At 37.4% G+C, this 26,050-nt stretch overlaps 1 protein-coding gene across 2 annotated transcripts; it reads right to left on the bottom strand.

Moving 5' to 3' along the window:
• Window positions 1-138: 138 nt before the first annotated feature.
• sem1 (SEM1 26S proteasome subunit) lies at window positions 139-26,050 on the bottom strand. Of its 2 annotated transcripts, none has more exons than XR_006311672.2 (3): window positions 25,846-26,038; window positions 17,160-17,253; window positions 139-612 (listed from the first exon to the last, which is right to left on the bottom strand). XR_006311672.2 is itself a non-coding variant. In XM_043689906.2 (3 exons), the coding sequence occupies exons 1-3, from the start codon at window positions 26,004-26,006 to the stop codon at window positions 570-572; spliced, it is 213 nt and encodes a 70-aa protein (XP_043545841.1). In that variant the 5' UTR covers window positions 26,007-26,050; the 3' UTR covers window positions 139-569. The 2 variants fall into 2 exon arrangements, 1 of the variants encoding a protein (XP_043545841.1); XM_043689906.2 differs by having other exon boundaries at window positions 25,931-26,050.

Here is a 26,050-nt window from a genome sequence, read left to right on the forward strand (position 1 = left end):
ACTCTCTGACTAAAATTACACAAATACAACATGTGATCAAAGGAAGTTCATGCTCAATTGGAGGATGCAGGTTTTAAACTTCTAATAGTTTAGATCAATACCATCTTTGAAAATTAAAGTAACACATGAACTTCAGAATTTATTTTGTAATGCCATTTTATTTTGTAAAATGTAGACATACATGAATCTCAAAAACAAAGATTTGATTTATGATTTGATCTTTTGTACCTGCTGAAAAATTATAGCTTTGATGAAATCTGTAAAGCAGGTTTTGTGGATTCTCGGGGTTTTGTACGTGTTTACACTCAGCATAGTGTTCTGCCATGAATGGCACCATTATAGAGGAGAAGAAAAACTTTGCAGACGACATTACGTTTCAAAACAATTTATGAAAATAAAAAGGAAAATTCACAAGAAAATTGTGTCCTCCTTTGCAAATGTTGAACAACATTTCAGTTTCTATTACATCTCATTTCCAGTGTTACATTTGCCACAGACCATTTTGAACATGTGTGCAGAATTCTTTATTCTATATTTTCCAGAGACATTCTTATCCTGCAGAACTCCACCTATGAGGTTTCCATCTTGTATCCAAATTTTTCTAATTCAGCTCTGGAAAACACAATTGAAATATTTCATTACCTTCTTGTGAAGAGGACACATATTCGAGTAAATTCAGACTGTATATTCACACAGTTCTCTAATTCTACCCCTTTCCTCCAAAAGGGAGACAAGCATAACTCCTGATTCAGAACAATTGTCTTTTCATGACTAATCCATAACAGACAGATGAAAGCAAAATGCTTTAAGAATTTTATATTCAGATTTTCAGGGGCTCCATTGAGTTAGTTGAGTTTGAGGTGAGGGAAGAGGTTTTGTACTGATAGAGGATTAATTAAGCTATATCAATGACAATTACTGAAAATTGTTGAAGTTACTTTGATATGTGCTGTATATAGCAGCTGTAATTTTCCGTTAGGAAGTTAACAGATCGGGGCCATCTCATCTAATCATGTATAAAGTGATGGAAGTTTGTGATTTATATTTTTTTATTTAAAAAAAGTTTGAATTTTAAAATATGGGTGATTTTACATTGTGAAGGGGTTTATAAATTAATTAGGTCAGTCCTTCCAGCACCTGGAAATCAGAATTGGCTCCTGGAGTGTTAATGGAAGTTTGTTGAGATTGTAGGGCTTAACAACAGCTGAGAATAAAAAAAATACTTCATTTTGTGTTTTGAATGATCAAGGATTGATTTTAGCTTAAGAAAAGACAAAATGGTGAAGTCTAAAGGAGACCAGACTTGTATCAGATACAGGTATAGCTTCTCAAAGGGAAAAAGAGATTGTCTTCATTACCTTACCGAAAGAGTTTAGTTTGTGGAACTTCCAGATTAGGAATGTTTGGTTAGAGACCTGCGTTGATCAGTTAAAGCTGAGAAAGATTAAAAACTCAGTTATGAGAGTGACTAAGCATAAAGGCCTCCCAGCTCCTGAGACTGGAACTAAGAAGAAGAGTTAAGTCAAACATACCAATTTGACAGAATCTCTCTGGATTTTGATCAACTGCAAAGTGATGGCTTTGGGGGTAGATGGGACTTTGTTGAAAGAGTTCAAAGCATACAGCAAAACAGTGTTATATTTAGCTAGCTTGGTTTGTTTTATTTTATGTTTATTTCTCTTGCTATAAACATTTGTTTTAGTGTTAAAACCAAATCAACAGTTTAGTATACTTACGTTTCAGTGAAAGACCACCATGGTGTATTAAAGGAAACCAAATTTATCAAGCCAGATTTAATTCTGGCATCTGACTGGTTTGGTTGTAATATCAGCCAGGATCATAACTACTATTTCTTATTTCCAAATTAGCCACTTTATGGAGTGCAAGAATAGTAAGAAGCTTTCCCAACAATTATTTTGCTTTTGCCAATCTATTATCTTGCAAGGAAGCTGAACAACTCTGGGGTTAAATAAAATATGCTACAAACCCAGATAAACAATATTAGACAAACTTAAGGTTGCTGACAAAGCCCACAATGGGACAATGCTTTGAAAATTGATAAAGTAAGTTTGGATAAGAATGGAGGAGAACTAGCAAAATTTAAAAAAAAAATCTATACCACCTTAAAATGTCTGAACTCAAAACTGAGGCTCTAGTGTCAATGGATGCAAGATATCTTCTTGAAAATAACTGGATAATGAGCAAAGTAATTGCACAAAATATACAAAATGTAAGTGGTTATCAAAGTTAAATGATCAACAGCCATCATCAATGCATGAAACCTAACAAACAGACTATGGATCATTCCTTGATTGAATAGTTTTTGTAAATTGATATTAGTACACCATATCGATGTATAATATGCACATTTCCAGATGTTGTTTATGACAGGCAATTGGCACCATCTATGTGATATTCCAATTCCATTTGAGATAGTGTGGTGTAAAATTCCAAGCAGTGGAATGTGGTGAAACGGTTAAAAATTATGTCCCAATACATGTGTGAATCTAACCGGAATGGAGGTGTTGCTTAGTCCCGTGTGAATCTTATTACACACCTCCCCGTGTGAATCTTCTTATCTGTATGTAACCAGAATGGAATGTGTTTTTTAGCCTTGCTCTGCTGTTCACATGAATGTTTATATCTGGAAAAGAGTATATCAGCTGGAAAAGTCTCCAGTTTGGTGAGTCTGCTCCGGGGTTACGTTTAACCGCCGAGCGTGGGTTGTTGGCAACCGCTCTACGAGAACTGACGGCTCCCAGTTCCGGTAACATGTAGAGTGAGTATAAGCCAGACCCGTTGTGGCGACGCTGCGGGGAATAAAATGCTCATATTCTAGCAGACTCGCCTCTTGGTCGTTTGTTCTGTGTCAGACTACTCTCCTACGAACCTGACCTTGAGAATTTTTTAAAACAGATAGCAGTGATCAACCAGCAGCAGCTGAGAATAGATTGAGATCAAGGGATAATTAAATCTATCAGGAATTATATAATGATCTAACATTATTATCTTGTTTGATTGAAGTGCTACAAAATATATTTGTTGCTAAATTAATGCTGGTAGAACAAAGGGGCAGTGATGATATGAAACAGACTCTAAAATAAAGAGCATAGTGTTGAAAAATCATTTTCTAAACCGAAGGGATGCACAGTGACATTTCTCTGATTTTGGAATTATTGCCATGGTTATTTTTGATGTGTTTTAATAAGCTTGAATTTAATATAGATATATCTTTTCAAAGTATGCAAATGACACAAATGTTTTAAATATGGAAAACAAAAGCATGAAGAGGGTTAACAGGCTCCAGGACAAGGATTTCAGACATATTGGATGAAATTTGTTAAAAAGCATGGGAAGAGATGAAGAGGTAAAAAAAAACCCTGGGTAAGGGTTCAAGTACAGACTTGAAATGTGGATTACATACTTTATAAACATCTACCAACATATAGTGCTGAAGGAAGTATAGTACTAACTAAAATCACTGCCATTCCTCTTATCATTTACCAGTCAAATTGTGCTCTCAACCCATCTATTGCCCGATAAATTGATACCATTTGTCTATCAAAAATCTAATTCAGTCTTGAACAAATTCAATGACGCAGTGTATTCATTGATATCTGAGGAAAGCCAATTCCACATTCTAATGACTGTCTGAGAAGGAAACAGCCTCTTGGTTTCCACCTTATGATGTCCCCTCAGGTTCTAAAGTTTCAATTAGATTATCACTCATTCTTAAAACTCCAATGGGTATATACTTAAGCTTTCAATAAAGCCCCTCACCCCATTAATAAATCAATTGAACATTTTCTGAATTGTTTTTAAACACTATATTTGTCATCAATAAGACGACCAAGACTCTGCATACCACACCACATTTTTCTACACTATATGTTCACTGCCAAATATGAAGTACATGTGAACTCAATTCATAAATGCTCAATTTGGTTCAACACAATACAAGATCACCAACACAATACAACAGACATGGAGAAGATATTTCCATTAGTAGGAGAGACTGGGACTTGGGGGCAGAGCCTCAGAGTGAATACATAAGCCCTTAAAACTGAAATGAGGAGGAATTTCCTCAGTCAGAGAGCGGTGAATCTGAGGAACTCATTGCTGCAGAGAGATTGAGGCCTGGAGGCTGGTACAATTGCAACATTTAAGAGGCATTTGGATGGGTATATGAATAGGAACTGTTTGGAGGGATATTGGCCGGGTGCTGGCAGGTGGGACTAGATTGGGTTGGGATATCTGGTCGTCATGGACAGGTTGGACCAAAGGGTCTGTTTCCATGCTGTACATCTCTATGACTATGACTCTATGATAGGTTCTTGATTGGTAAGGGGATCGAGGGAGACAGGCAGAAGGCAGGAGAATGAGGTTAAGAGACATAACAGTAGTGATTGAATGGTAGTGCAGACTCAATAGATCGAATGGCTTAACTCTGCTGCTCTATTTTACGGTAATGGTCCGAGATCCACAAATTCAGGTTAATGCTCCTCCCATTATAACCTCAACATAAACTGTTTATTCAGCACATTGATTACAGAAGAACCTCAATTATCTGGCATTCGATTTTCCAAATATCAGATTATCCGTGAAAGATCGCAAGGTTCTGATGCTTTGCTAAACTATGTTATCTGGCATTCAATTACCCAGAATTCAATTACCTTAACGAAATACTCCCTGCCCGTGTCACTTGGATAATAGAGATTTGAGGGTGGCCAGTGGCACAATGGTTAGCACTGCTGCCTCACAGCGCCAGAGACCCGGGTTCAATTCCCGCCTCAGGCGATTGACTGTGTGGAGTTTGCACATTCTCCCCATGTCTGCACGGGTTTCCTCCAGGTGCTCCGTTTTCTCCCACAGTCCAAAAATGTGCAGGTTAGATGAACTGGCTATGCTGAATTGCCCGTAGTGTTAGGTGAAGGGGTAAAATGTAGGGGAATGGGTCTGGGTGGGTTGCGCTTCGGCGGGTCGGTGTGAACTTGTTGGGCCAAAGGGTCTGTTTCCACACTGCAGGTAATCCAAGTAATCTAATCTAATCTAATCCTCTGTATACCGGGCAAATTTGAGACATTGTGGTAACAGTTGAAAAGTGTGGCACTGGAAAAGCACAACAGGTCAGGCAAGATAAAAGAAGTGGATGAATCGACGTTTGGACATAAGCCCTTAATCAGAAATGGGTAACACATTGTGGTCACTTGAGGCAACATGAAAAGTTTTGTTAATTATGAACTGATTATACATAGAGCACCTGGATTTTTTTTAAAAATCAGTTTGGTTGGGCAACATTAAAGATTTCACTTTGATCTGGAAAGAATTGCTGGAAAAAAGTCATGGAAGCAAACTCATTAGGACGCTTCAAAAAGAGTTGAATAATTATGTGAACGAAATAAACACTGCAGGGCAATGGCACAAGTACAGGGGATGGGACAGATGAGGTAGATAGGCTTGACAGGTACATAGGTCTCAGTCTGCACTTGGTGATGGTTTATGATTCAAAATTGTAATCTTTTCTTTTAATTCTATAAGAGTTAAGTTCTCTATTTTAAGAACAGGCAATGTTTAGGGTGTAGGTTTGCTCGCTGAGCTGTAGGTTTGATATCCAGACATTTCATTACCTGGCTAGGTAACATCAGTGGTGACCTCCAAGTGAAGCAAAGCTGTTGTCTCCTGCTTTCTATTTATTTGTTTGTCCTGGATGGGGTACCTGGGGTTTGTGGTGATGTCATTTCCTGTTCGTTTTCTGAGGGGTTGATAGATGGTATCGAGATCTGTGTGTTTGTTTATGGCGTTGTGGTTGGAGTGCCAGGTCTCTAGGAATTCTCTGGCATGTCTTTGCTTAGCCTGTCCCAGGATAGATGTGTTGTCCCAGTCAAAATGGTGGGCTTTTTTTTTCCTCAGTGTGTAGAGCTACGAGGGAGAGAGGGTCATGTCTTTTTGTAGCTAGCTGGTGTTCATGTATCCTGGTCGCTAACTTTCTTCCTGTTTGTCCTACGTAGTGTTTGTGGCAGTCCTTGCATGGAATTTTGTAGACGACGTTGGTTTTGTCCATGGGTTGTACTGGGTCTTTTAAGTTTGTTTGTTTTTGTTTGAGTGTGTTGGTGGGTTTTTGTGCTCCTCGGATTCAGAGGGGTCTCAGTAGTCTGGCTGTCATTTCTGAAACTTCTTTGATGTATGGTAAGGTGGTTAGGGTTTCTGGCTGTGTTTGGTCTGCTTGTCGTGGTTTGTTCTTGAGGAATCTGCGGACTGTATTTTTTGAGTATCCATTCTTCTTGAATATGTTGTATAGGTCATTCTTCTCTGTTTTTCGAAGTTCGTCTGTGCTGCAGTGTGAGGTGGCTCGTGAAATAGTGTTCTGATATAGCTTTGTTTGGGTGTGTTGGGATGGTTGCTGGTGTAGTTAAGTGTTTGTCGGTTTTCTGTATATGCAGGTTTGTAGTTCTCAGCGGTCTGTTCTTTCGACTGTGACATCCAGGAATGTGAGTTTCTTGTCCGTTTCTCTCTCAGTGTACTTTTTGCCTGTGAGGGTGTTGTTGATGTTAAATGTTTCTTCTATCTTGTTTCGTTTTGTGATGACAAAGGTGTCCTCTACGTAGCGGACCCAGATTTTTGGTTTGATGGTTGGTAGGGTTGTTTGTTCTAGTCTTTGCATTACCGCTTCTGCTATGAATCCTGATAGTGGAGATCCCATGGGTGTGCCGTTGGTTTGTTTGTAGATTATGTTGTTGAAGGTGAAGTGGGTGGTGAGGCACAGGTCCACTAGCTTCATGATGTTTTCATTAGTATGTGATTGATGGGGGTTGGGGTCTGTGTGATCGTCTCTTCTAAAAGTGTGGTAAGTGTTTCCTTTGCCAGGTCGATGTTGATGGAGGTGAACAGTGCTGTTATGTCGAATGAGACCATTGTTTCGTCTTCCTCTATTTTGGTGTTTTTTATGATTTTTAGGAATTTCTGGGTGGAGTGGATGGAGTGCTGTGACTCTTCTACAAGGTATTTCAGTCTTGCGTGTAGTTCTTTGGCCAGTCTGTAAGTTGGGACAGGCTAAGCAAAGACATGCCAGAGAATTCCTAGAGACCTGGCACTCCAACCACAACGCCATAAACCAACACATAGATCTAGATACCATCAACCCCTCTGAAAGCGAACAGGAAATGACATCACCACAAACCCCAGGAATCCCATCCAGGAAAAACAAATAGAAAGCAGGAGACAACAGCTTCACTTCACTTGGAGGTCGCCACTGATATTACCTAGCCAGGTAATGAAACGTCTGGATATCAAACCTACAGCTCAGCAAGCAAACCCTAAACCTCAACCTGAGATACAAACCTTCACAAACCTTGCACAGGCAATTTTTGTTTTTTAAAATAGATGTTTAAAGCAGGATATTGGATGGCACTTGGATGGTTAGTTGCCATTTTTGACAAACATGCATAACATTACATGCTTAATTTTCCTTTGTACATTGTTTAAATGAAAAATTTTATATGGAAAGACTTATGATATTAACTTCCTAAATTTTAAAGAGTCAGTGAGTGGAACACATGTTGCTGAATGCACTGTAAACAGTTCTAATTTAGCTCAATATAAAGTGATCCATACATCACGTTGCTGGTCAGGTACATACAATTATGCTGTGGGTATTGTGTAGGGAATAAGAACCAATTCATTATTGAAGCTTACAGCACAGAAGGTGGCCAATTATACCTGTGTTGCTTTATTGAATGATGCTTAATCTGACATTCTAGCTTTCTTTCCTGTAACCCATTCATCAACTACTTGCCTAAACTTCTTTTGAACTTATGGAATCAGATTTTAGAACTTTTAGAAACAATTGAAAAAAAAAGTCATGTTTACCAGATTCAAATAATTGGTAAAAGAACTATGAACTCTCATTACTGACCAAATGATTGACAGGAATTATTCTTCAGTATCAACTCAATCAAACCCTAATTTGAAATTCTATTAGGCTAACTCTTAATGGTCTCTGCTGTAGAAAGAACAGTCCAAACTTTTCCCGTCTCTCATCCCTGGCAACACTCTGGCAAACCTGCTCTGGATCTCTTCCACATGACATCCAGAATTGTCCAAAGTTCTAACTGAGGTATTCTTGGCTTTTGATTCTATTTTACTAATAAACCAAAGTAACTCAAGTATTTTAACCATCTTATCCACTTGCCTGGTCACCTTCAATGAAATGTGTCATGGACATCAAAATCTTCACTCTATTACAATTTTCAAAATTATCTAATATGTCATCTCTTAATGAGTCCTCCCTCAGCATGTCTCTTCACAATTGCTTTATTACATTCTCTGCGCTTAGGTCACACTTAAGCCTATAACTTATTCTCATCTTAGTTTGCCAAGTTTCATCACTTATACTCAACAAAAAAGACAGACCACATGGCCACCCAGGCTGCTCTATCATTCAATATGATCATGGTTGATCCTCAGCTGCAGCTCTACACTCTTGTCCGCTTGCTTTGTCAGATTCCTTGAAACACCAGACATTTGCCCATCTCAGCCTTAAACACATTTAATGGTGGAGCAGCCTTTAAGCGAAGAAATTTCACCTCATCGCAGTCCTAATGATCCTTTTATCCTTTGACTGTGTCCCCATGCTTTCCCAAGCCAGAACCTTTCAGTATTGACAATGTCAAGCCTCTTCATGATCATGTAGTTTTGTTCTGAATTAGAGAAAATTGACCACTTAACTCAGTCTCTCGCTTGTAAGAAAATCTTCTCTCTCAGGGACCAACATAGTAAAACTTTGCTGGAATGTTTCCACTGCAAGCATCTCCTCCTTTAAATACGCAGACCAAAATGCAAACAGGATTTCAAGTGTCATCTCCCCAAATTCATATACAATTGTACCAAAAATTTACTTCTTCACTGATTCCTGTGAAAGGTCAACAATACATTTGGTTTCCTAATGACAGTACGTGTTGTACCCGAATGTTAATATTTTATATTCCTTGTAGGAAAATAACATGACTCTGAACAGCATTTTAAAATAAAAATCTGTTTTTCTATTGTTCCAAGCAAAGTAAATAACTTGCACTTCCCTGCTTGAAATTCCATCTGCCATCTTATTGCCAATTCACTCAACCTATTTCTCTTTGCACACATGTCCTCGTGTAAAATTTCTTTTCTCAGCAAACCTATATACATTGTGTCTTCGAGCAAGTCATTAATAGGATGCAAATAGTTGAGGTCTCACTACTGTTCTTTTTGACACCACTAGTCACAGCCTGCCGACTTGAAAATGCCCAGTTTATTCTGACTAACTGTTTCCCGCAAGCTAACCAATCCTTTAGCAATGCTAATACAGAAGCCCTTATCAACATTGAATGGTATCATATTGAATACCTTTGGGAGATATACATTTACTGGTTCCTTTTTATCTATCCTCGCTACATCAAAAAATGAACACAACTGCCTTTTGGCAAAAGTTGGTTTTATCTGTTAATACAATGATTTAAGTGTATTGTTAAGACCTCCTTAATAGTAGACTCTAGCAACCTTATGGCAGGCAAATTGTAATTCTGTTTTCATCCACTTTTTTTGAATAGTAACATTACCAGTTGCTAACGTTCAATCTGCTGGGCCTAATCCAGAATCTTGCATCTACTATCTTTGCTGCTATTTCTTTTAGTACCCTAGGATACAGGCTGTCAAATCCTATGCATCTGTTTGATTTTAGCCCCTCCAGATTCTCTATAACACATACTGAGGACGGATCACTAGACAGTAATTTCTCTCCACAGACGCTGCCAGATCTTTTGGGCTTTTCCAGAAATTTCTATTTTTGTTGACGTTTTCCAACATCGACAGTTTTCTCAATCTTCTCTTTCATATTTTCTCAGCAAATAAGTTTCTTAAAAAAAATTCTTATTCTTTTTAGCAGCTGGTTGCTTTCAATTTCTTGCTTAAGATTTTTCCACTGTAAAGATTGGAGAATTATAATATCCAACTCTATTTTCTCATTGCCCAAAATAACTTCTCCCATCTCGAAGGAAGCAACTCTCTTCTTTATTTTGTGGACTTGCACTCAGTTTTAAAAAAAAATTTTTTAAAATTTATCAGGAACTCTTTCCTAGCCTCCAAAACATTTTCAATTCTCAGATTTGCTTGCTACAATTTGTTGCAACATTGTCTTTTTTTAATTTATGATTCCTACCATACAAAGTAAGCTATGGGATGGTTCTTTTTCACCAAGTTTTGTTTTTCAATGATGTGTATTTTTGTTTAAAGTTTTAAATTGCTTCTTTTAAAATCTTCCCACTGTTTACTAAGAGCTATACTGTTTACCCAATCAATTATAACCAGCTTTCCTCTCAACTATGTAACTTATTTTAAGTTCGACATTCTTATTCATGATAGGAGTAGCTTGCTTTCAAATACAACATTGAATTTATCTGCATTATGATCACTAATGCGCAATGGATCTTCCATTATGAGATGGCTAATTAAACCTACCTCATTATACAACAGTAGATCTGAAATTGTTTTATTCTTAGTTGGTTTGCAACTATTTGATCTAGAAAATGGTCACTATTATAAAAACACATCATCCATACCACTCATCAAATTGACAGCTGAAGCTGTCACAGTTAAAACTCAGCTGAGGTGCATGAAAAGCAGTTACGACACTGCATGTGCGCACAAGATATTCTACATCTCTGCTATTAAAAGGTAAATTAGCTAGTGTTAGCAATGTAAACATGAAAAATTTGTCCCACAAACTTGTTCCTTGAAGGGTTTACCCAAGCCATTACTTCACAATCCAAACAAAAAAGCGTATTAAAACCTGAATGTTATTTTCCTAACAGAGGAATGGCCAAACCAATTAAGATTCTGAAAAGATGTAACTATTTAATAAACATGTCCAAGTTGTCATGGCTATTAGAAAATCAGAAATTAACCCTTCTGCTTAAGATGTGGTAACATTAAATTGGTCAGGTGTCATGATTAACATTTGATGAATGAAACTGGAAAGGGATGTTTATTAATACTAATGCAGCTAATTTGATGACAGTTTCCACCTTTTAAGAAACAAAGTTGCAGAAAAAATAATAAATATGGTAATCCATGCTTCTGTTTAGAAATTGAGATCCAAAATATATAAATAAGTTAATCGGTAGTTTGCAGTTTTCAATTATCTTTTAATTTTTACAATTCAGGGTATGTTTTGTATGTAATTTAGATTAAACAGTTTAAACATCTAAACTAATATATACCAGCAAAAAGAGAGACAATAGCAAGCACCAAGTCATTAATCAGCAATTACTGTCTATAGTCAAAATGTGTGGCGCTGAAAAAGCACAGGTCAAGCAGCATCGGAGGAGAATGCGCTTGATGAAGGGCTTATGCCCGAAATGTTGACTCTAGCATCTGCAGACCTCACTTTCTCCCAATTACTGTTTATAAACAAATCAAACAATACATCTGAAAGATAGCACCTCAAAATGCAGCAACATGACCACCTCAGTATTCCAATTAATTCCCTTTACATCTGGCCTTTGACACAAAGGTAAATAAATTTTAGTGGGTTTCTTTTTTTTTTTAAGTAGGATATCCTGACACCGAAATAGTTTAGAGATCACAATACATTTTACAAAATCTCAAAATAAAACATTCTTCACAAATTCACAGTCCTATTTCTCACACACACCTGATCACAAAATAAAATGAACTACTTTTAAACTGAACCTAAAATTGCTAAGTACACTCCTTCACCATTGGTTACGTGAGGTAAAAAATCTCTATCTTATTTTCGGACTCTAAATTGGAACCTGAACAACACCATTGACATTCTGAAGAACTTTTTAAATTCTGAACATACAAAATTTTGAAAAGGCTAATATTCACCACGATAATTCCCTAAATATTTCAGCAGCCAAATATATCTTATAAATTCTTGGTTTTAAAATGCCACTAATGTCCAGTGGATTATTCCAAGTTCTTAATACATTTGAAATTTACTTGTCATAATTCCCTTTCAAACTTGCTATTTTAAGAGCGTGCTTTGAAAATTAACTTCAATGAAATTCCCATTTAAATCATTCACAACTGTGAAGCCTTAAAGCTCCTCACAGATTAATAGTTGAGATCAGTCTTGTCGCTCTTTTCTGTACCATTTTTGCAACATATCTGTGGTATACCTCTAACTTAAATTACAAAAGGTTAACACTAAACTCAAGTGGGGTCTGATCAATATATTGCAAAGGATGAAATAGAAATATATGAAATGATAGCCAGAATTGTTGAATAAGTATATTTGTGAATAGAACTAAACTGGCACTATATTTCTTACACCCAGAAAATATTCAGGATTTGTCAGTGCTAAAATTTAAATTTTCCATTTGGTTGGCCAATTTCAAAACTGCTGTGACTCTCCTACAAATCTATGGTCATATGCTTGTTATTGCTGTCAGTTTTTTTTCAGAATCTAATACCCATTGTTAGATACAAAGATCTGACACAATTACCAATAGCCAAAGCCTCCTCTAGACTGAAAGTACACCTCAACTGAGCTTTAGTCCCATTTTCTACCCTAGAATTTTTATGGTTTGTAGCATAATGAGAAATCTTTCATGTAGAATGTTACAAAAATGTTTCTGGAAAGGACAAAGAGCTCCATTATCAGCTTTTTTTTGGAAGAAAACACTATCTGAATTAGTATTTTAATTAATAATTTCTAGCTTGAGAAAGTAAATAGCTACCTGATTTTAAGCAATAATGGACATTGGTGAATTATTATTTCCACAAGATGATGCAAATTATCTACTAATTTACTGCCATCACTTACATCTCCAATAGCTGTCTAGTTCAATTAAATCCATTGTATAAGTAATGGTAATCAGTGAATGGAGTATGTGCATTTCCAAAGACTCCCTCTTATATTCAACAGCATATGCCAAATATTGGACACAAAATGCCACTTACTTTCAACCCCATTCTGTGATTTGTTTTCCCCCAAATGTTTTAAACACATTCTAAATGTTAAGTTTAGAAGTAAAAATAACAAATGTGATGAATCTATACAAAGAATAATTCTCAAATAAATTACAAAGTTACAGCACAAGGATAATACATTGACATATTAAAGATGTGAACCAAACACAAAACAGTTAGTGTTGCATTTTATTGTCAACTAATACAAGCCAACATTGCAACATATTGACTTTATTTACACAGTAATAGTACATTCAGAATGATAACATCCAAATAGTTAAAATGCCCAATTTTGCTGTACTGTTACAAGCTCCATTTCTACTTTGATACACTTTTCCATGTCTATTTGAACATCCACTAAGGAAATCCCATGTTTGTGATAAAATGAAGATTCTCTTTAGAATTAATATTGTACTGTGCCCCCTAATTCAGTCACTGTACATAAAGATTTATTGACTGAAATTATTACAGATTTTAATCATTATCAGTCTGACGGCCATAGTAAGTGGTCTACTGTGATCAACACATATAAATATTGTGGAATTTGTTCAAAGTTGCTTGGCAGATTTTCTTTGAACTAGAGTTCTGTAAAATGCATAGTTAAGCTAATATGCCTTATTCTTCACTGTTGATTAAACTTACTCAAAGTCTGGTGTAGTGTTATCCTGCTGTTTTCCAATGAAGAGGGCAAGGAAGATCACATGAAGGTACAGGATAAATTAATAACAAATAAATTCTGAAGTTCGTGTTCACTGAAACTATGAATTTATCTATACAACTGAAAGAGTGTCTCTTGACCATGTGTATATGGGTTTCCTCCAGGTGCTCCGGTTTCTTCCCAGTCTAAAAAGTATGCAGGTTAAGTGGATTAACCATGCTAAAAACAATTACCCAACAGGGTCCAGGAATGTGCAGTGTAGTTGGGTTAACTACAATAAACTCCACGTGGGGTTACAGGATGGGATGCTCTTTGCAAGGTCTGTGCAGACTCAATGGACTGAATAGCCTCTTTCTGCACTGTGGGGATTCAGTGGTCACAGGGGCCAAGGACTTACTAAAACATAGCCTGAACATTGAAAACTAAAAAAAAAGATAACCTACAGCAAATAAATCATAAAATGCAACCTTCTGAAAATAAAAATGGAACAGAGAAGCTTTTCTTTCCACTTCTAGGTCCTTAAGTTGACGAAATTATAGGCTGGTTGTTGCTTTGAAAAATAACCAGTCAGTCAGTCATTTTAAAAAAAAAAAGATGCATTGAGACCACGGAAATAAGTAATTTTCCTTTACAACTTACACCAACTGAGCAATAAGCAATCATGACAAAAATATAAAGCTTTTGCCATACTTTAAAAATACAGAAATAGTTTAAGCATTAACTTTGGAGCATTCATAAACTAAAGTCTTGAAGATTTAAATACATTGTTCCACAATTACTTTTAGATGTTGCACCACATTCAACATTCCTTAATTAAAAACTGATGGGGAAGTAAATTGGCAGATTTACAACTTATGAATTTTTACAAGAAAATACTCAACTCCCAAAAATGAGTCTTAATAGGTAACTTTAATATATTTTATTGTCTCAATTTTTATTTAATATGCTAAACATCATTGCTGAAAAACAATCCAATTTCTGTGTTACACAGTAAAAGGTAAGCACAGGTCCAGAAAGAGAGAGATTTTCCAACCTAGGGAGGTTAGAAAATTGCTATGCAAGAAACTACATACAAAGAAAATGGATACCACAAAGTATCAGTGCACTGAAGTTGTCATAATGAAAAAGATGTTAACTCAATGCTCAAATTAAATTTCATATAGGTATTGGAACATTCAACTTATTCCCACAAATGTATACAAGATGTATGACAAAATAGCTAAATGTTATTAGGTTTACTGTATTTTTTTCATGTTATAACTAGAGGGCATAGGTTTAAGGTGAGAGTGGAAAAAAGTTTAAAAGGGACCTAAAAATCAACTTTTTCACGCAGAGAGCAGTGCGTGTATAGAATGAGCTGCCAGTGGAAGTGGAGGAGGCTGGTACAATAACATTTACAAGGCATCTGGATGGTATATGAATAGAAAGGGTTTAGAGGGATATGGGACAAATACTGGCAAATGGGACTAGATTAGGTTAGGATATCTGGTCAGCATGGACGAATTGGACTGAAAGGTCTGTTTCTGTGCTGTACATCTCTATGACTCGATGATATCTTATGGAAAAATTATCAAAATAAAGGCAAGAATCAACTTCACACAACCAGCTAACTCTACAGTTCATCTGAGTGTATTTCTATTTGACACTTAGAGAGTTTGAAGTTTTTTGATTCAATGTTTTAGGGGAGAAGTTAATACCTTAAATTATTAAGGTAAGCACAGGTTCAGAAAGAGAGAGATTTTCCAACCTTAAATTATTAAGGTATTAATAAATTATTGAGGAGGAGGAATCCAATGAATGTATGAAATATTTGACTCTTAACAGCCCACAGTATCATTTTAGGGCTTATGTTTTTTAAAAGTTGTCAAAATTATTAGATAGAAGCGAAGGTTAAATAATTAATTTCACTTGAGAAATTTTAAATATTGCCAGACCACCAACTAGCTCATTAAACAAATTGAGTCTTATGTGAAGAGGATTCCTACAGCGTTTCAGGATACAAGACTGCTTTGATACACTTTGCCCATTCTGTTTTTAACAGAAAGCTTAAAGCCGCAGGGTACTGAAGACGAGCTTTACAAGACTTGGCAATCTTAAATAACAGATCTCTGAGCACCAGCAAAGAACTTTTAATAAACATTTAGAATATTCTAAATTTTTAATTTTAGTTTTCAAGTGTCTGGAATGCAACATTCCAGACAACTTAGTAAAACTAGTGCTTTTTAACTGCAATTAAAAGGTCTATGAGACAAAAAAAATTGCAGAGCAAAGTTGGAAACGTGATAAATAACTAGCCAATACAAATTGAACTATATAGCATTCATTAAAAAGCAACATTGCTATACAAAACAACATTTTCACTAAAATTTTCCTTCCCTTTCAGATTAAAATAGGCAAAGAATTCTCTAACTCAACAGGAGATATTTCATCACTTCAGACTCAAAGTGATTAGTCTCCAGGCATTGTGGATGAAGCTCAGGAAATAGCCACTCAGGTATATTATTGACAGCAGATTCCAATCCAAGGTTACTTGCTTTAAAATTCAAGTCTGACTGTGCCCCATAAAAAGAATAGGAGAATAAATTTAACTGTATATTGCTTAGCAAGTAACTGCCAATGGTGAATCAACTGCCTGAATTGCAATATCTCATTTTCCTTTTCTTTGACTGCAATGGAAGAGTAAATCAGCGGTTTACTCACTGTCAATAGCACCCTGCACAAAGGACGCCATTCAGCACATTCCTCATGATGTCAAGCTAACCAACCAATAATTTTCTGGGTTAACATTTCTGTAAGTTACTTCTATTTAAAAATAAAATCCCTGCTTTGAAACTTCACTCCAAAAGACTGAGGATTTTGCTGAATAGAAGCAAATAATTCAGCAAGTATTCATTAATTTCATTTCCCTAAATACTTATATAAAACTTTCCTTTTCAAATCTTACCTACCTATTGCTTTGAATTTACTCAAAGCTTTTCATGTTCTTAGTAATCCTACTGTGATCTTAACCTAACCCTACAGTACATAGGCTGCAGAGGTTCAAGGCGGTTACTCACCACCACTTTCTCAACAGTAACTAAGGATGGGCATGCCCCACGACTGAATATAAAAAATACTTGTTTTGTTGTCTTGTCCAGTTTTGCAGCACCTTAACACCATATTAATCACTATCTTTTCATTTGAGGCAAGTTTTTTGATTTCATATCATGACCACTAGTTTCAGGATGCTCCCCTATTGAACCTGTATTAATCAAGTCAAAGTGAATTTCAGCTCATGGTGAAAGTGAATACTGCAGATGCTGGAGATTAGAGTCAAGAGTGTGGTGCTGGAAAAGCACAGCAGGTCAGACAGCATCTGAGGAGCAGCAGAAAAAAAACAAAAATTAAATTAAAGAAAAAAAAAAATCGACATTTCGGGCAAAAACCCTTCATCAGGAATAACTTCAGCTTATACTACAGCACATTGGGGTCTTTTGCCGATAGTTGCCATGATATACCTGTGCACTACTGCTAAGAAAATAAATCGCAAGCTAACCTTAACTGGTTAGAAAAATCGTCCTCTACATTGTCATCATCCCAGTTATCTTCCCAGACATGGGCATCTTCATCTTCATCTAAACCAGTCCAGCCTGTACAGGAAAAAAAAAAGATGTTGTTAATTTAAATGGATGTTTGATATTTTTAAAAAGCACAAATTAAAATTGAAACTTTTACCTCTAAGAACAAAAATCTAAATTCAAAACACAAAGGCTACTATCAAGGATCTTTAGCTAGTTGTAGATACTTAAAAGAAGAAGTTGTGCAAGATTGTTAGTTTTCCCACAACTTGTTATCATCTCCATATTTGATCTCACTGGTATAAACCATATTATAAATTGGTTTAGGCTACAGGGAAGAAATGGTAGGTATAACTTCTGTTGCTACAAGATGAAAATCTTTACTTCTGTTTACATACATAAAGTACACACAGCATATCAAAAATATTTTGACAATTTAAACAGATCTCTTTCTTCCGGAGCCTTCACTTATGACAGTTTGCATTTCAAAAGGCTGAGAAACATATTTTGCCAGATGGTTAATGAGACAGGGATAATAGAAGGGTTGATGAGCATCCAATCTCACATAAATCTTTCAATTACAAGCATCTGGCCAAACTAAAAACACCCTCCGGTTCCCACATTTCAATCCATGAACCTCTTGATCCTACTATCAAACTGCTTCCTCATATCCTGCTGATTTTACCTCTGTCTTTAAAACACTCAAGTAACCATCTCTATGACCAAGTTAATGCTGTCATATTTTGTTTATTGATGCTCCTGTAAAGCACCTTAGAATGCTTCATTATCCATTAAAGGTGTTAAATATAAAGTTAAAAATCACAACACCAGGTTATAGTCCAACAGGTTTAATTGGAAGCACACTAGCTTTCGGAGCGATGCTCCTTCATCAGGTGATTGTCACAATCACCTGATGAAGGAGCGTCGCTCCGAAAGCTAGTGTGCTTCCAATTAAACCTGTTGGACTATAACCTGGTGTTGTGTGATTTTTAACTTTGTACACCCCAATCCAACACCGGCATCTCAGAATCATGACCTTTAATGTATGATCTGGTTATTGGAGGCATTATATAAACCTGTATTAAGGATTGGGTAACAAACGATGAAAGATCTGATCCTTTGTGCGGTACCATAAGGGTCAGTGCTTTTAGAGGTGGGGGACCAAATGCATGTCAATCCAAGTTTCCTGACAATACAAAGTTAGGTGGAAGATGGCCTGCTAATAGGATGCAAACAGACTACAAAAGAATGTAGATAAGTTCAATGATTGGGAAATGTGGAGTTACCCAATTTCATAAATGGTGAAAGATTGGGAAATGTTTGTGCCCAGGTGACAATGGGTACCTTTGCACCCAAACTGTAAACATAAAAGACCAGCAACCAATTAAGAATACAGTATGTTCGTCATTACTACAGGGACATTGGTTTGCAAGAGTTAAAAAATTATATAAAGATTTTGATATTGTTCAAAACCCAGGAACTGCTTATATAAATGAAGTTTGATTTTGCTGAAAATGTTTGATGGGCATTTAGTTTTGTCTTGTAATGTTCTAGAATTTCTTCACATTGTGAGGTCAGTTTTAATTCATAGGAACAATGATGTTAATCAACAAGTTTTTGGTAATGGACCTTATACAATATGGGGTGAATCTCTATATTGCATTGCTCGCCCATCTTTAACATGCAAATTTTCTAAAGCTGAAAATTCATGCAGTTCATTGAATCAGCTTTACTTGTAGTTTAAAGGTGTGTTTATATTTGTTGCAGTTCTGATAATCATCTTGCATTGATGTACCCTGAAAATTACCTTACCTAATTTAGTATAATGCTTTCTTTCGAAATAAAAACTGAGGCAATTTAAAAAACCTTCCACCTAAATGTGGTAAGTAAAATTAGTTTGTTTAAAAAAAAAGCTTATTCTGACTTAGCAGTAAGTGATTAGAATGAGTTGTTTAAATTAATGAATAGGCTAAACTTTCATAGTTGACAGTCATCCGGGGTAAGAATTGGTCTAGTACTCAGCCAGGTATTCAAGGGAACCACTTGATCTCAAATCCAAAAATGGGTTTGTTGGTATTCTCTAACATCATTAACATGCTAAACTACAGCCTACTGCTTCATGATCAGCTTTTTACAATTCATATACAGAAGTAATTTGTATCCGGAGGAAATGTTTCTCATGTTAATGTGGCTCATTAAATTGGCCAAATTTGAATTCAAATGCATTCATCTGAAAAAGAATAAATTGTTGAATTTTTGACAATATATTGCCAAATTGGTTACAAAACTTAAGTTTTCTTATTCAACACTGAATTTAATCCTTGATCTTATTTTGCACTGTGCCTCATTGGACTATCAGGATTTCTGTTTAAAACTGATGACTATGATGCAGTATCCACTTTCTTTCCTGTCTGCCATTGTTTGTAATGCATGGACTGCTGGCATTGTAGTTTGAGATTTGTCTTATTCCTGACTTTTATTTCTTAATATTTTGAATTAAACTCTAATGCATTTATTAATTCTAACAAATTAATTGAGTTATTCCGGAATAAAAACTTTTCCTTTAACTAATTATTCAATCTTTCCTCAGGTTCCTGACTCTCACTGGAGCCTGGGCATGGGTCATATGCAGTGATTTTAATTGTCTAAAACACATGTGTGCATCCTTTTACAAAAGAGTTTCCACAATCTATATTGGCAAATTATTTAATTGTGGAAGACAGCACATCAAAAACAATTATCTTTCTGCTATTCATATAAAATGTTCTACCACTGGGTTGAAATAGTGAGTTATGACCTTGACTTTAGCTTTTTCCTTTGGCTTTGACTTGGCAGTCTTGATTTGTATGAGCACATGCTGTAATGCGCATGTGACTGCACTGGTATCTTGTAATTTGCTGTAGTATATGAGGATGTCTTTGTTCCTGTGGATCAGTAACCACTACATGACTAGCCTCTAGGATCAGTGCTAGCTGCTGACCATTTTGTTTTTATTAATTCGGTACACCCATAGTTTTAAGGACAGGGTGACAGCTGACAGCAACTGTTGCAAGAAAAATAAACTGGTTTTTTTCAGGTTCACAGTGGATTTGACTTCAGAGAACAGAGTCTCCTTCCAACTTGGGTAAGAGCTGAACATTTCCCCCCCACTTCCGTAGTAATGCAAAGTTGAACTACAATAAGTTGGCAATTAAGTGGCAACAATTACTGAAATGTTACCACACCTTTGCATAAATTATGATTTGCTGGGCCACCTTCACTCAGAGGCACATAAATGACATCCAGATTCTCAGCAAAGCCGATGTGCAAGTTAGAAATCTTTAGGAAAAGAAAATCGTATTTGACCAATCTACTGGAAATAATACAAGCTATAGATAAAGGTGAACAGATAAATGTACTCTATTGTTTTCTGGAAAGCACATGATAAAAGTACCACAACAAAGGTTATTGCATAAAATCAAATCTCAATGTAGGGGGTAGCAAATCAATATGCATAGATGACCTGGTTAAAAGGAAGCAAGTGACCATAAATAGGTCTTTATCAGGTTGACAGGACATAACAAATAGCTTGTCACAAGGATCGGTATCGGAACCTTAACTGGTTACAATTTACATAAATTACAAGGAAGGAAGGAACAGAATTTTTTTTCACTAATGACACAAAGGTAGGAATGGAAGTCGTGTAAAGGACATAGACTAAAACTACAAAGGTAGGTTAAGTGAGTGGGCAAAAAATGGGAGCACAGTGTAGGAAAACGTGAAACTATTTTGACAGGAATGGAAAAAAGCATGCTAACTCAATGTTGAGAGTTTGCAGAGTGCTGAGATGCATGAATCACAAAAGATTAGGTTACAGGTATAGCAAATAATTAGGAAAACTAATAGAATGTTAAGATTTATTGTGAGGGAATTGAATACAATAGTTTTAAGGGTTCAACTCCAGTTATACAGGATACTAGTGAGACCACATACAGGGTATCTTATTTAATGAAAGAGGTAAATACTTTGGAAGCAGTCCAGAGAAGTTTTACCAGACCTACACCTGTAATGAATGAGCAGATTAACTTGAGGTAAGGTGGACAGGCAAGATATGCATGAGCTGGAGTTTAGAAAGAGTGAGAGGCAATTTCATGAAATATAAAAGATCTCTAATGGGTTTTGACACGATGGATATGCAGAGGATGGGAAAATCTGTACTGTTTAAAAATCAGGTATAATCCGTTTAAAAGAGTTGAAGTTGTGTTTTTGAAGATTGTGTGTCTTTGAAACCCTTCCTGAAAAATTGGGGTAGCAGAGTGTTTAAATGTTTTTAAGGCAGAGATAGATAAATTCTTGGTAAATCAGTGATAGTTAGGGGTGTGGATTTGAGGTTATAGTCGGACTAGTCATGATCTCATTGAAACGAATTCACAGGCAAGCGGCCAAATGGCCTCCTCTTTTATATTTGCACGTGGTGGGTGACATTGATTTCAATTTCAGGATGAAATCTGAACTAACAATGAGATTGAAATAGATACAAAAATTTACAGCTAACAAAATATGAAGATTTCCCAAAATTAGGACAATCATGATTCACAATTACCATCCTATGCTGTAAAGTCAAGCAGGCCGACAGTATGGACAATTACTCCGGGGTATGTCCGACACATAAGCAGGGTAAATCCAACCCAGCCAATTACCACCTCAGTCTATAACGTGATGGTTGTTTTCATGTACAACCCCGCATTATAGAAAAATTATGCTTTAGAAACAGTGCTTAAAGCGTTGGCAATGTAATCACATTTCAGCCAACACGTTTTAAGAATTGGCGCTTTAGAAACAGTGTCCCCAATTTGTCAATCACATTACAGTAAATTCGTGTTCATGAAATGCACCTTATAGCAGAATGACCTGTATTCTCAATCATCAGTAGAGTGATGGAAGATGGTGTCAACAGTGCTATCAAGCAGCACCTGCTCAGCAACGTCCAGTTTGGGTCCTGCCAGTACCATTCAGCTCCTGGTGTCATTACAGCCTTGGTTCAAACACAGACAGAAGCGTTGAATTCTGAGGTTTGGTGAGAGTAACAGCCCTTGATATTAAGGCTGCATTCAACAGTAGTATTAAGGAGCCCTAGCAAAACTGGTGTTAATGGGTATCATGGGGCAAACTTGTCGCTGATTGGATTTATATCTGGCACACATGAAGATGGTTATGGTTTGTGGAACTCAGTTCCAGGACGTTTTTGCAGGAGCTGCTCAGGCAAACCTGCAATTAGTGGTACAGCAAACTTCGTTTTAACCAGCACCCTCGATAAATTGGCAAAAATGATATACCTGAGATACCAGAAGTTTACTGCATTACTGTGATTTCGAGTAGACAGTTGAGGGTCCAAATAATAAGCTGGTAAGTTTTATTTAGGGCAAAGTTGCATTATTATTTATGAGTTTTATGTTGTAAAACAAGTATAACAGTGATGAGTACACTCCCTGCATTACCTATCCATTACTTAATTGTGTTTTTACATTGATTGTGTGGATCTCTTGATCAACTGGAATGTTTAATCAACCAGCACACTTCAGCTCCTGAAGTGCTGGTTAATAAAAGGTTTGCTGTAATTAATGGTACCGGATGCCCTTGATCTTCTAATCTAGGCTAGATGTCACAAGTTGAAAGATGTTGCCAGAGAAACTTGGGAAGCTGCTGTTGTGCACATTGTAGATATCACACTGCACCCCCTGTGCATCAGTGGTGCAGGTGAATCTTTAGGGTGGTAGATGGGATGTCAGTCAAATGAGCCTCTTTGTGTCAATTTCTGAAGTGTTGTTGGATCTGTACTTGTCCAAGCAATGAAACAGTCTGCAACCGCATTCCTGACTATTGCCGTGTAGATTAGGGACAGGCTTTGGGAAATCAGGAAATTAATTAATTACCACAGAATTTCTAGCCTCTGACCTGCTCCTGTAGCTACAATATTTGTGTCCCATTAAGTTTTTGATCAATGATAATATAAGATATTGACCTAGGAAGATTCAGTGATGATAACACTGTTGATTGTGAAATGAAAGATAGATAGCATCTGGTTGGAAATGGTCAATGCTTGGTCATTCTGCAACCAAAGTTACCTACTGGGCTGTAAGCAATGTCATCCAGTTCTTGCTGCATGCATAATCTGGGTTGTAAGTGCCAACAAACATTTTTGCTTCTGATTTTAGGTGGTCAGGAGACGCTTGGTGATGCAACTGGCAATGATCATTACTGGAATGCAGTTGAGAAACTGCTGCCAAGGTGCCCATAGGTTAAGAAACTTGGTCTCCAATATATATATTCACATTTGTGCTTGGCATGATTTCGGTCAGGCAAAAGTGAGGACTGCAGATGCTGGAAACCAGATAAAGGCAAATTACTGCAGATGCATGAATCTGAAACCAAAAGAGAAAATGCTGGAAAATGTCAGCAGGTCTGGCAGCATCTGTAAGGAGAGAAAAGAGCTGACGTTTTGAGTCTAACTGACTCTTTGTCAAAGTGAAAGGGGGGTCAGTTAGACTCGAGACGTAAGCTCTTTTCTCTCCTTACAGATGCTGCTAGACCCGATTTTCCAGTATTTTCTCTTTTGGTGCTGGAAACCAGAGTTTAGATCAGAGTGGTGCTGGAAAAGCACAGCTGGTCAGACAGCATCCAAGGAACAGGAAAATCGACGTTTCAGGCAAAAGCCCAAGATCAACACCACCTCACCCCAAACCTCCCCAGTTGCTGCTGACTTCAATTTTACTACAATTTCTTGATAGCACATGTAATCAACTGCTGTCTTGATATAAGTCACTGCCCCCTCACACTGCTGGCATTCAGTTCAACTTTTTAATATCCTTTTTGATCTGCTGCCTAGCCTAATTACCATATCCATTCCTCCTTTGAAGTGCCTGGGAGTTTGTAGTGTTATATGTGCTCTATAAATCAAAGTTGTTGTTTGAAAAGGAATGCTCTGATTTCATCACTGGGAGGCATGCATATATCTAAATACAACAAGTTCACACATGATGTGGAGGAACTGGTGTTGGACTGGGGCAGACAAAATTAAAAATCAGAGTGGTGCTGGAAAAGCACAGCAGGTCAGGCAGCATCCGAGGAGCAGGAAAATCTATGTTTCAGGCAAAAGCCCTTCATCAGGAATACAGACAGGAAGCCTCCAGGGTGGCCAGATAAATGGCCATTTATCTCTCCACCCTGCAGGCTTTCTGCCTCTATTCCTGATGAAGGGCTTTTGCCTGAAACGTAGATTTTCCTGTTCCTCGGATGCTGCCTGACCTGCTGTGCTTTTCCCGCACCATTCTGATCTAAACTCTGGTTTCCAGCATTTGAAATCCTCACTTTTGCAAAATTAAAAATCACATCAGGATGAAGGAGCAGCACTCCGAAAGCTAGCGCTTCCAAATTAACCTGTTGGACTATAACGTGGTGTTGTGTGATTTTTAACTAAGCTCACATTTGACAGTAATGGATCCAATGATCAAATAGTTTACCAGTAGACACATTACAAATTCAGTGGTTAATTCAGTTCAGCACTGGAGGATAACAACAGATAAGTTTACTCCACACAGAATGGGGAATGGGGGCGGGTTGGTGTGGGCTTGTTGGGCCAAAGGGCCTGTTTCCACACTGTAAGTAATCTAAGAACCTTAGGAATGAACACATTCCAGACAAAAAAATGGGTTAGTATTGTCCCATTAATTCAAATAACTGTCAGCATAATCACCAATCATCAAATGCTTTAAGGCAAATCTTGTCTGTAGTAATTTTTTATTACAAGCATCTCGAATCAATGGAAGCTCCGGATCAGAACACTGATGACTAAAAACTAAACTATTGGTCACCTACTGCCTACCCTGCCTGATTTCTGGCAAAATCTGTTGAATTAAAGGTTATCTCCACAAAACACATACATTGAGCCAGTCACAGAAATTGAAGCACCACTGCTAGCAGCCTGTATGGCATGGAAGAAATAAGGGTGGTTTGAGTACTTCAACCTAGTGCTGCTCTTCTAGCCCTGTGTCATCACACTCCAAAGAGCCGCCAACCCCATTCTCCATTACCGAGTCCGCTCTGGCTATGCTAATAACTTGTGGTTAACTTGAGACTAGAATCATGACTTATCATCAGGCCTGCATGTCACCTGGGATGGGTCACCAAATGAACATGAGATCCTCCAAGAAACCTGATGAAGGAGCAGCACTTCAAAAGTTAGTGCCTCCAATTAACCTATCGGACTATAACTTGGTGTTGTGTGATTTTTTTTAACTCCAAGAAACAGTTATCCTGAACATAGGGGAGACCATTCTAACTGTACAGGATAGCCCACTGTCAAGAATAACAAACAGCCCAACTCGTGCTCTCTGCTCCAAACTTGGGATTGGTCAAAGTCACAGGAGGACCAGTGGAAACTTTTCAAAAAACCTCCCCGCAAGTTCACTTGGAAGGAGGTTGCCTTAGATTTCAGTAACTGGGCAGAGTGGGCACTGGGCGAGTGAGCCCGGGCGAGAGGATCGGAGTAACCCCTCATCCCCCACGGGGAGAGGGCCGAACATGGTTTGAATAAAATGCTGTCCTCCCCGTGGCCCGGTTCACTTCCCTCCTCCATCCCTCCATCACCGCGCGCTCCCTCTGAGGCTCCTCCATGTGAAAACTCACACTCGGCCGCAAGCCCGGGGACAGACGGAGACATCAGGCGGAAAAGGTCCGCCCAGTGCGGCGGCACGGTCCGAAGGGCGCTCACCTTCAGCGGGGAACTCCTCGAACTCATCGTCCTCCTCCAACAAGCCGAGGTCGACCGGCGCCTTCTTCTCCGACATGATTCAGCAAGATGGCGCAGGCCCGCACGCTGGGCCGTGGTGAC

The sequence above is a fragment of the Chiloscyllium plagiosum genome, unplaced genomic scaffold (assembly GCF_037043375.1).
Source record: "Chiloscyllium plagiosum isolate Xiang-an unplaced genomic scaffold, Cpla_swu_hap1 HiC_scaffold_5, whole genome shotgun sequence".
In the NCBI taxonomy this organism is placed as follows: domain Eukaryota; kingdom Metazoa; phylum Chordata; class Chondrichthyes; order Orectolobiformes; family Hemiscylliidae; genus Chiloscyllium; species Chiloscyllium plagiosum.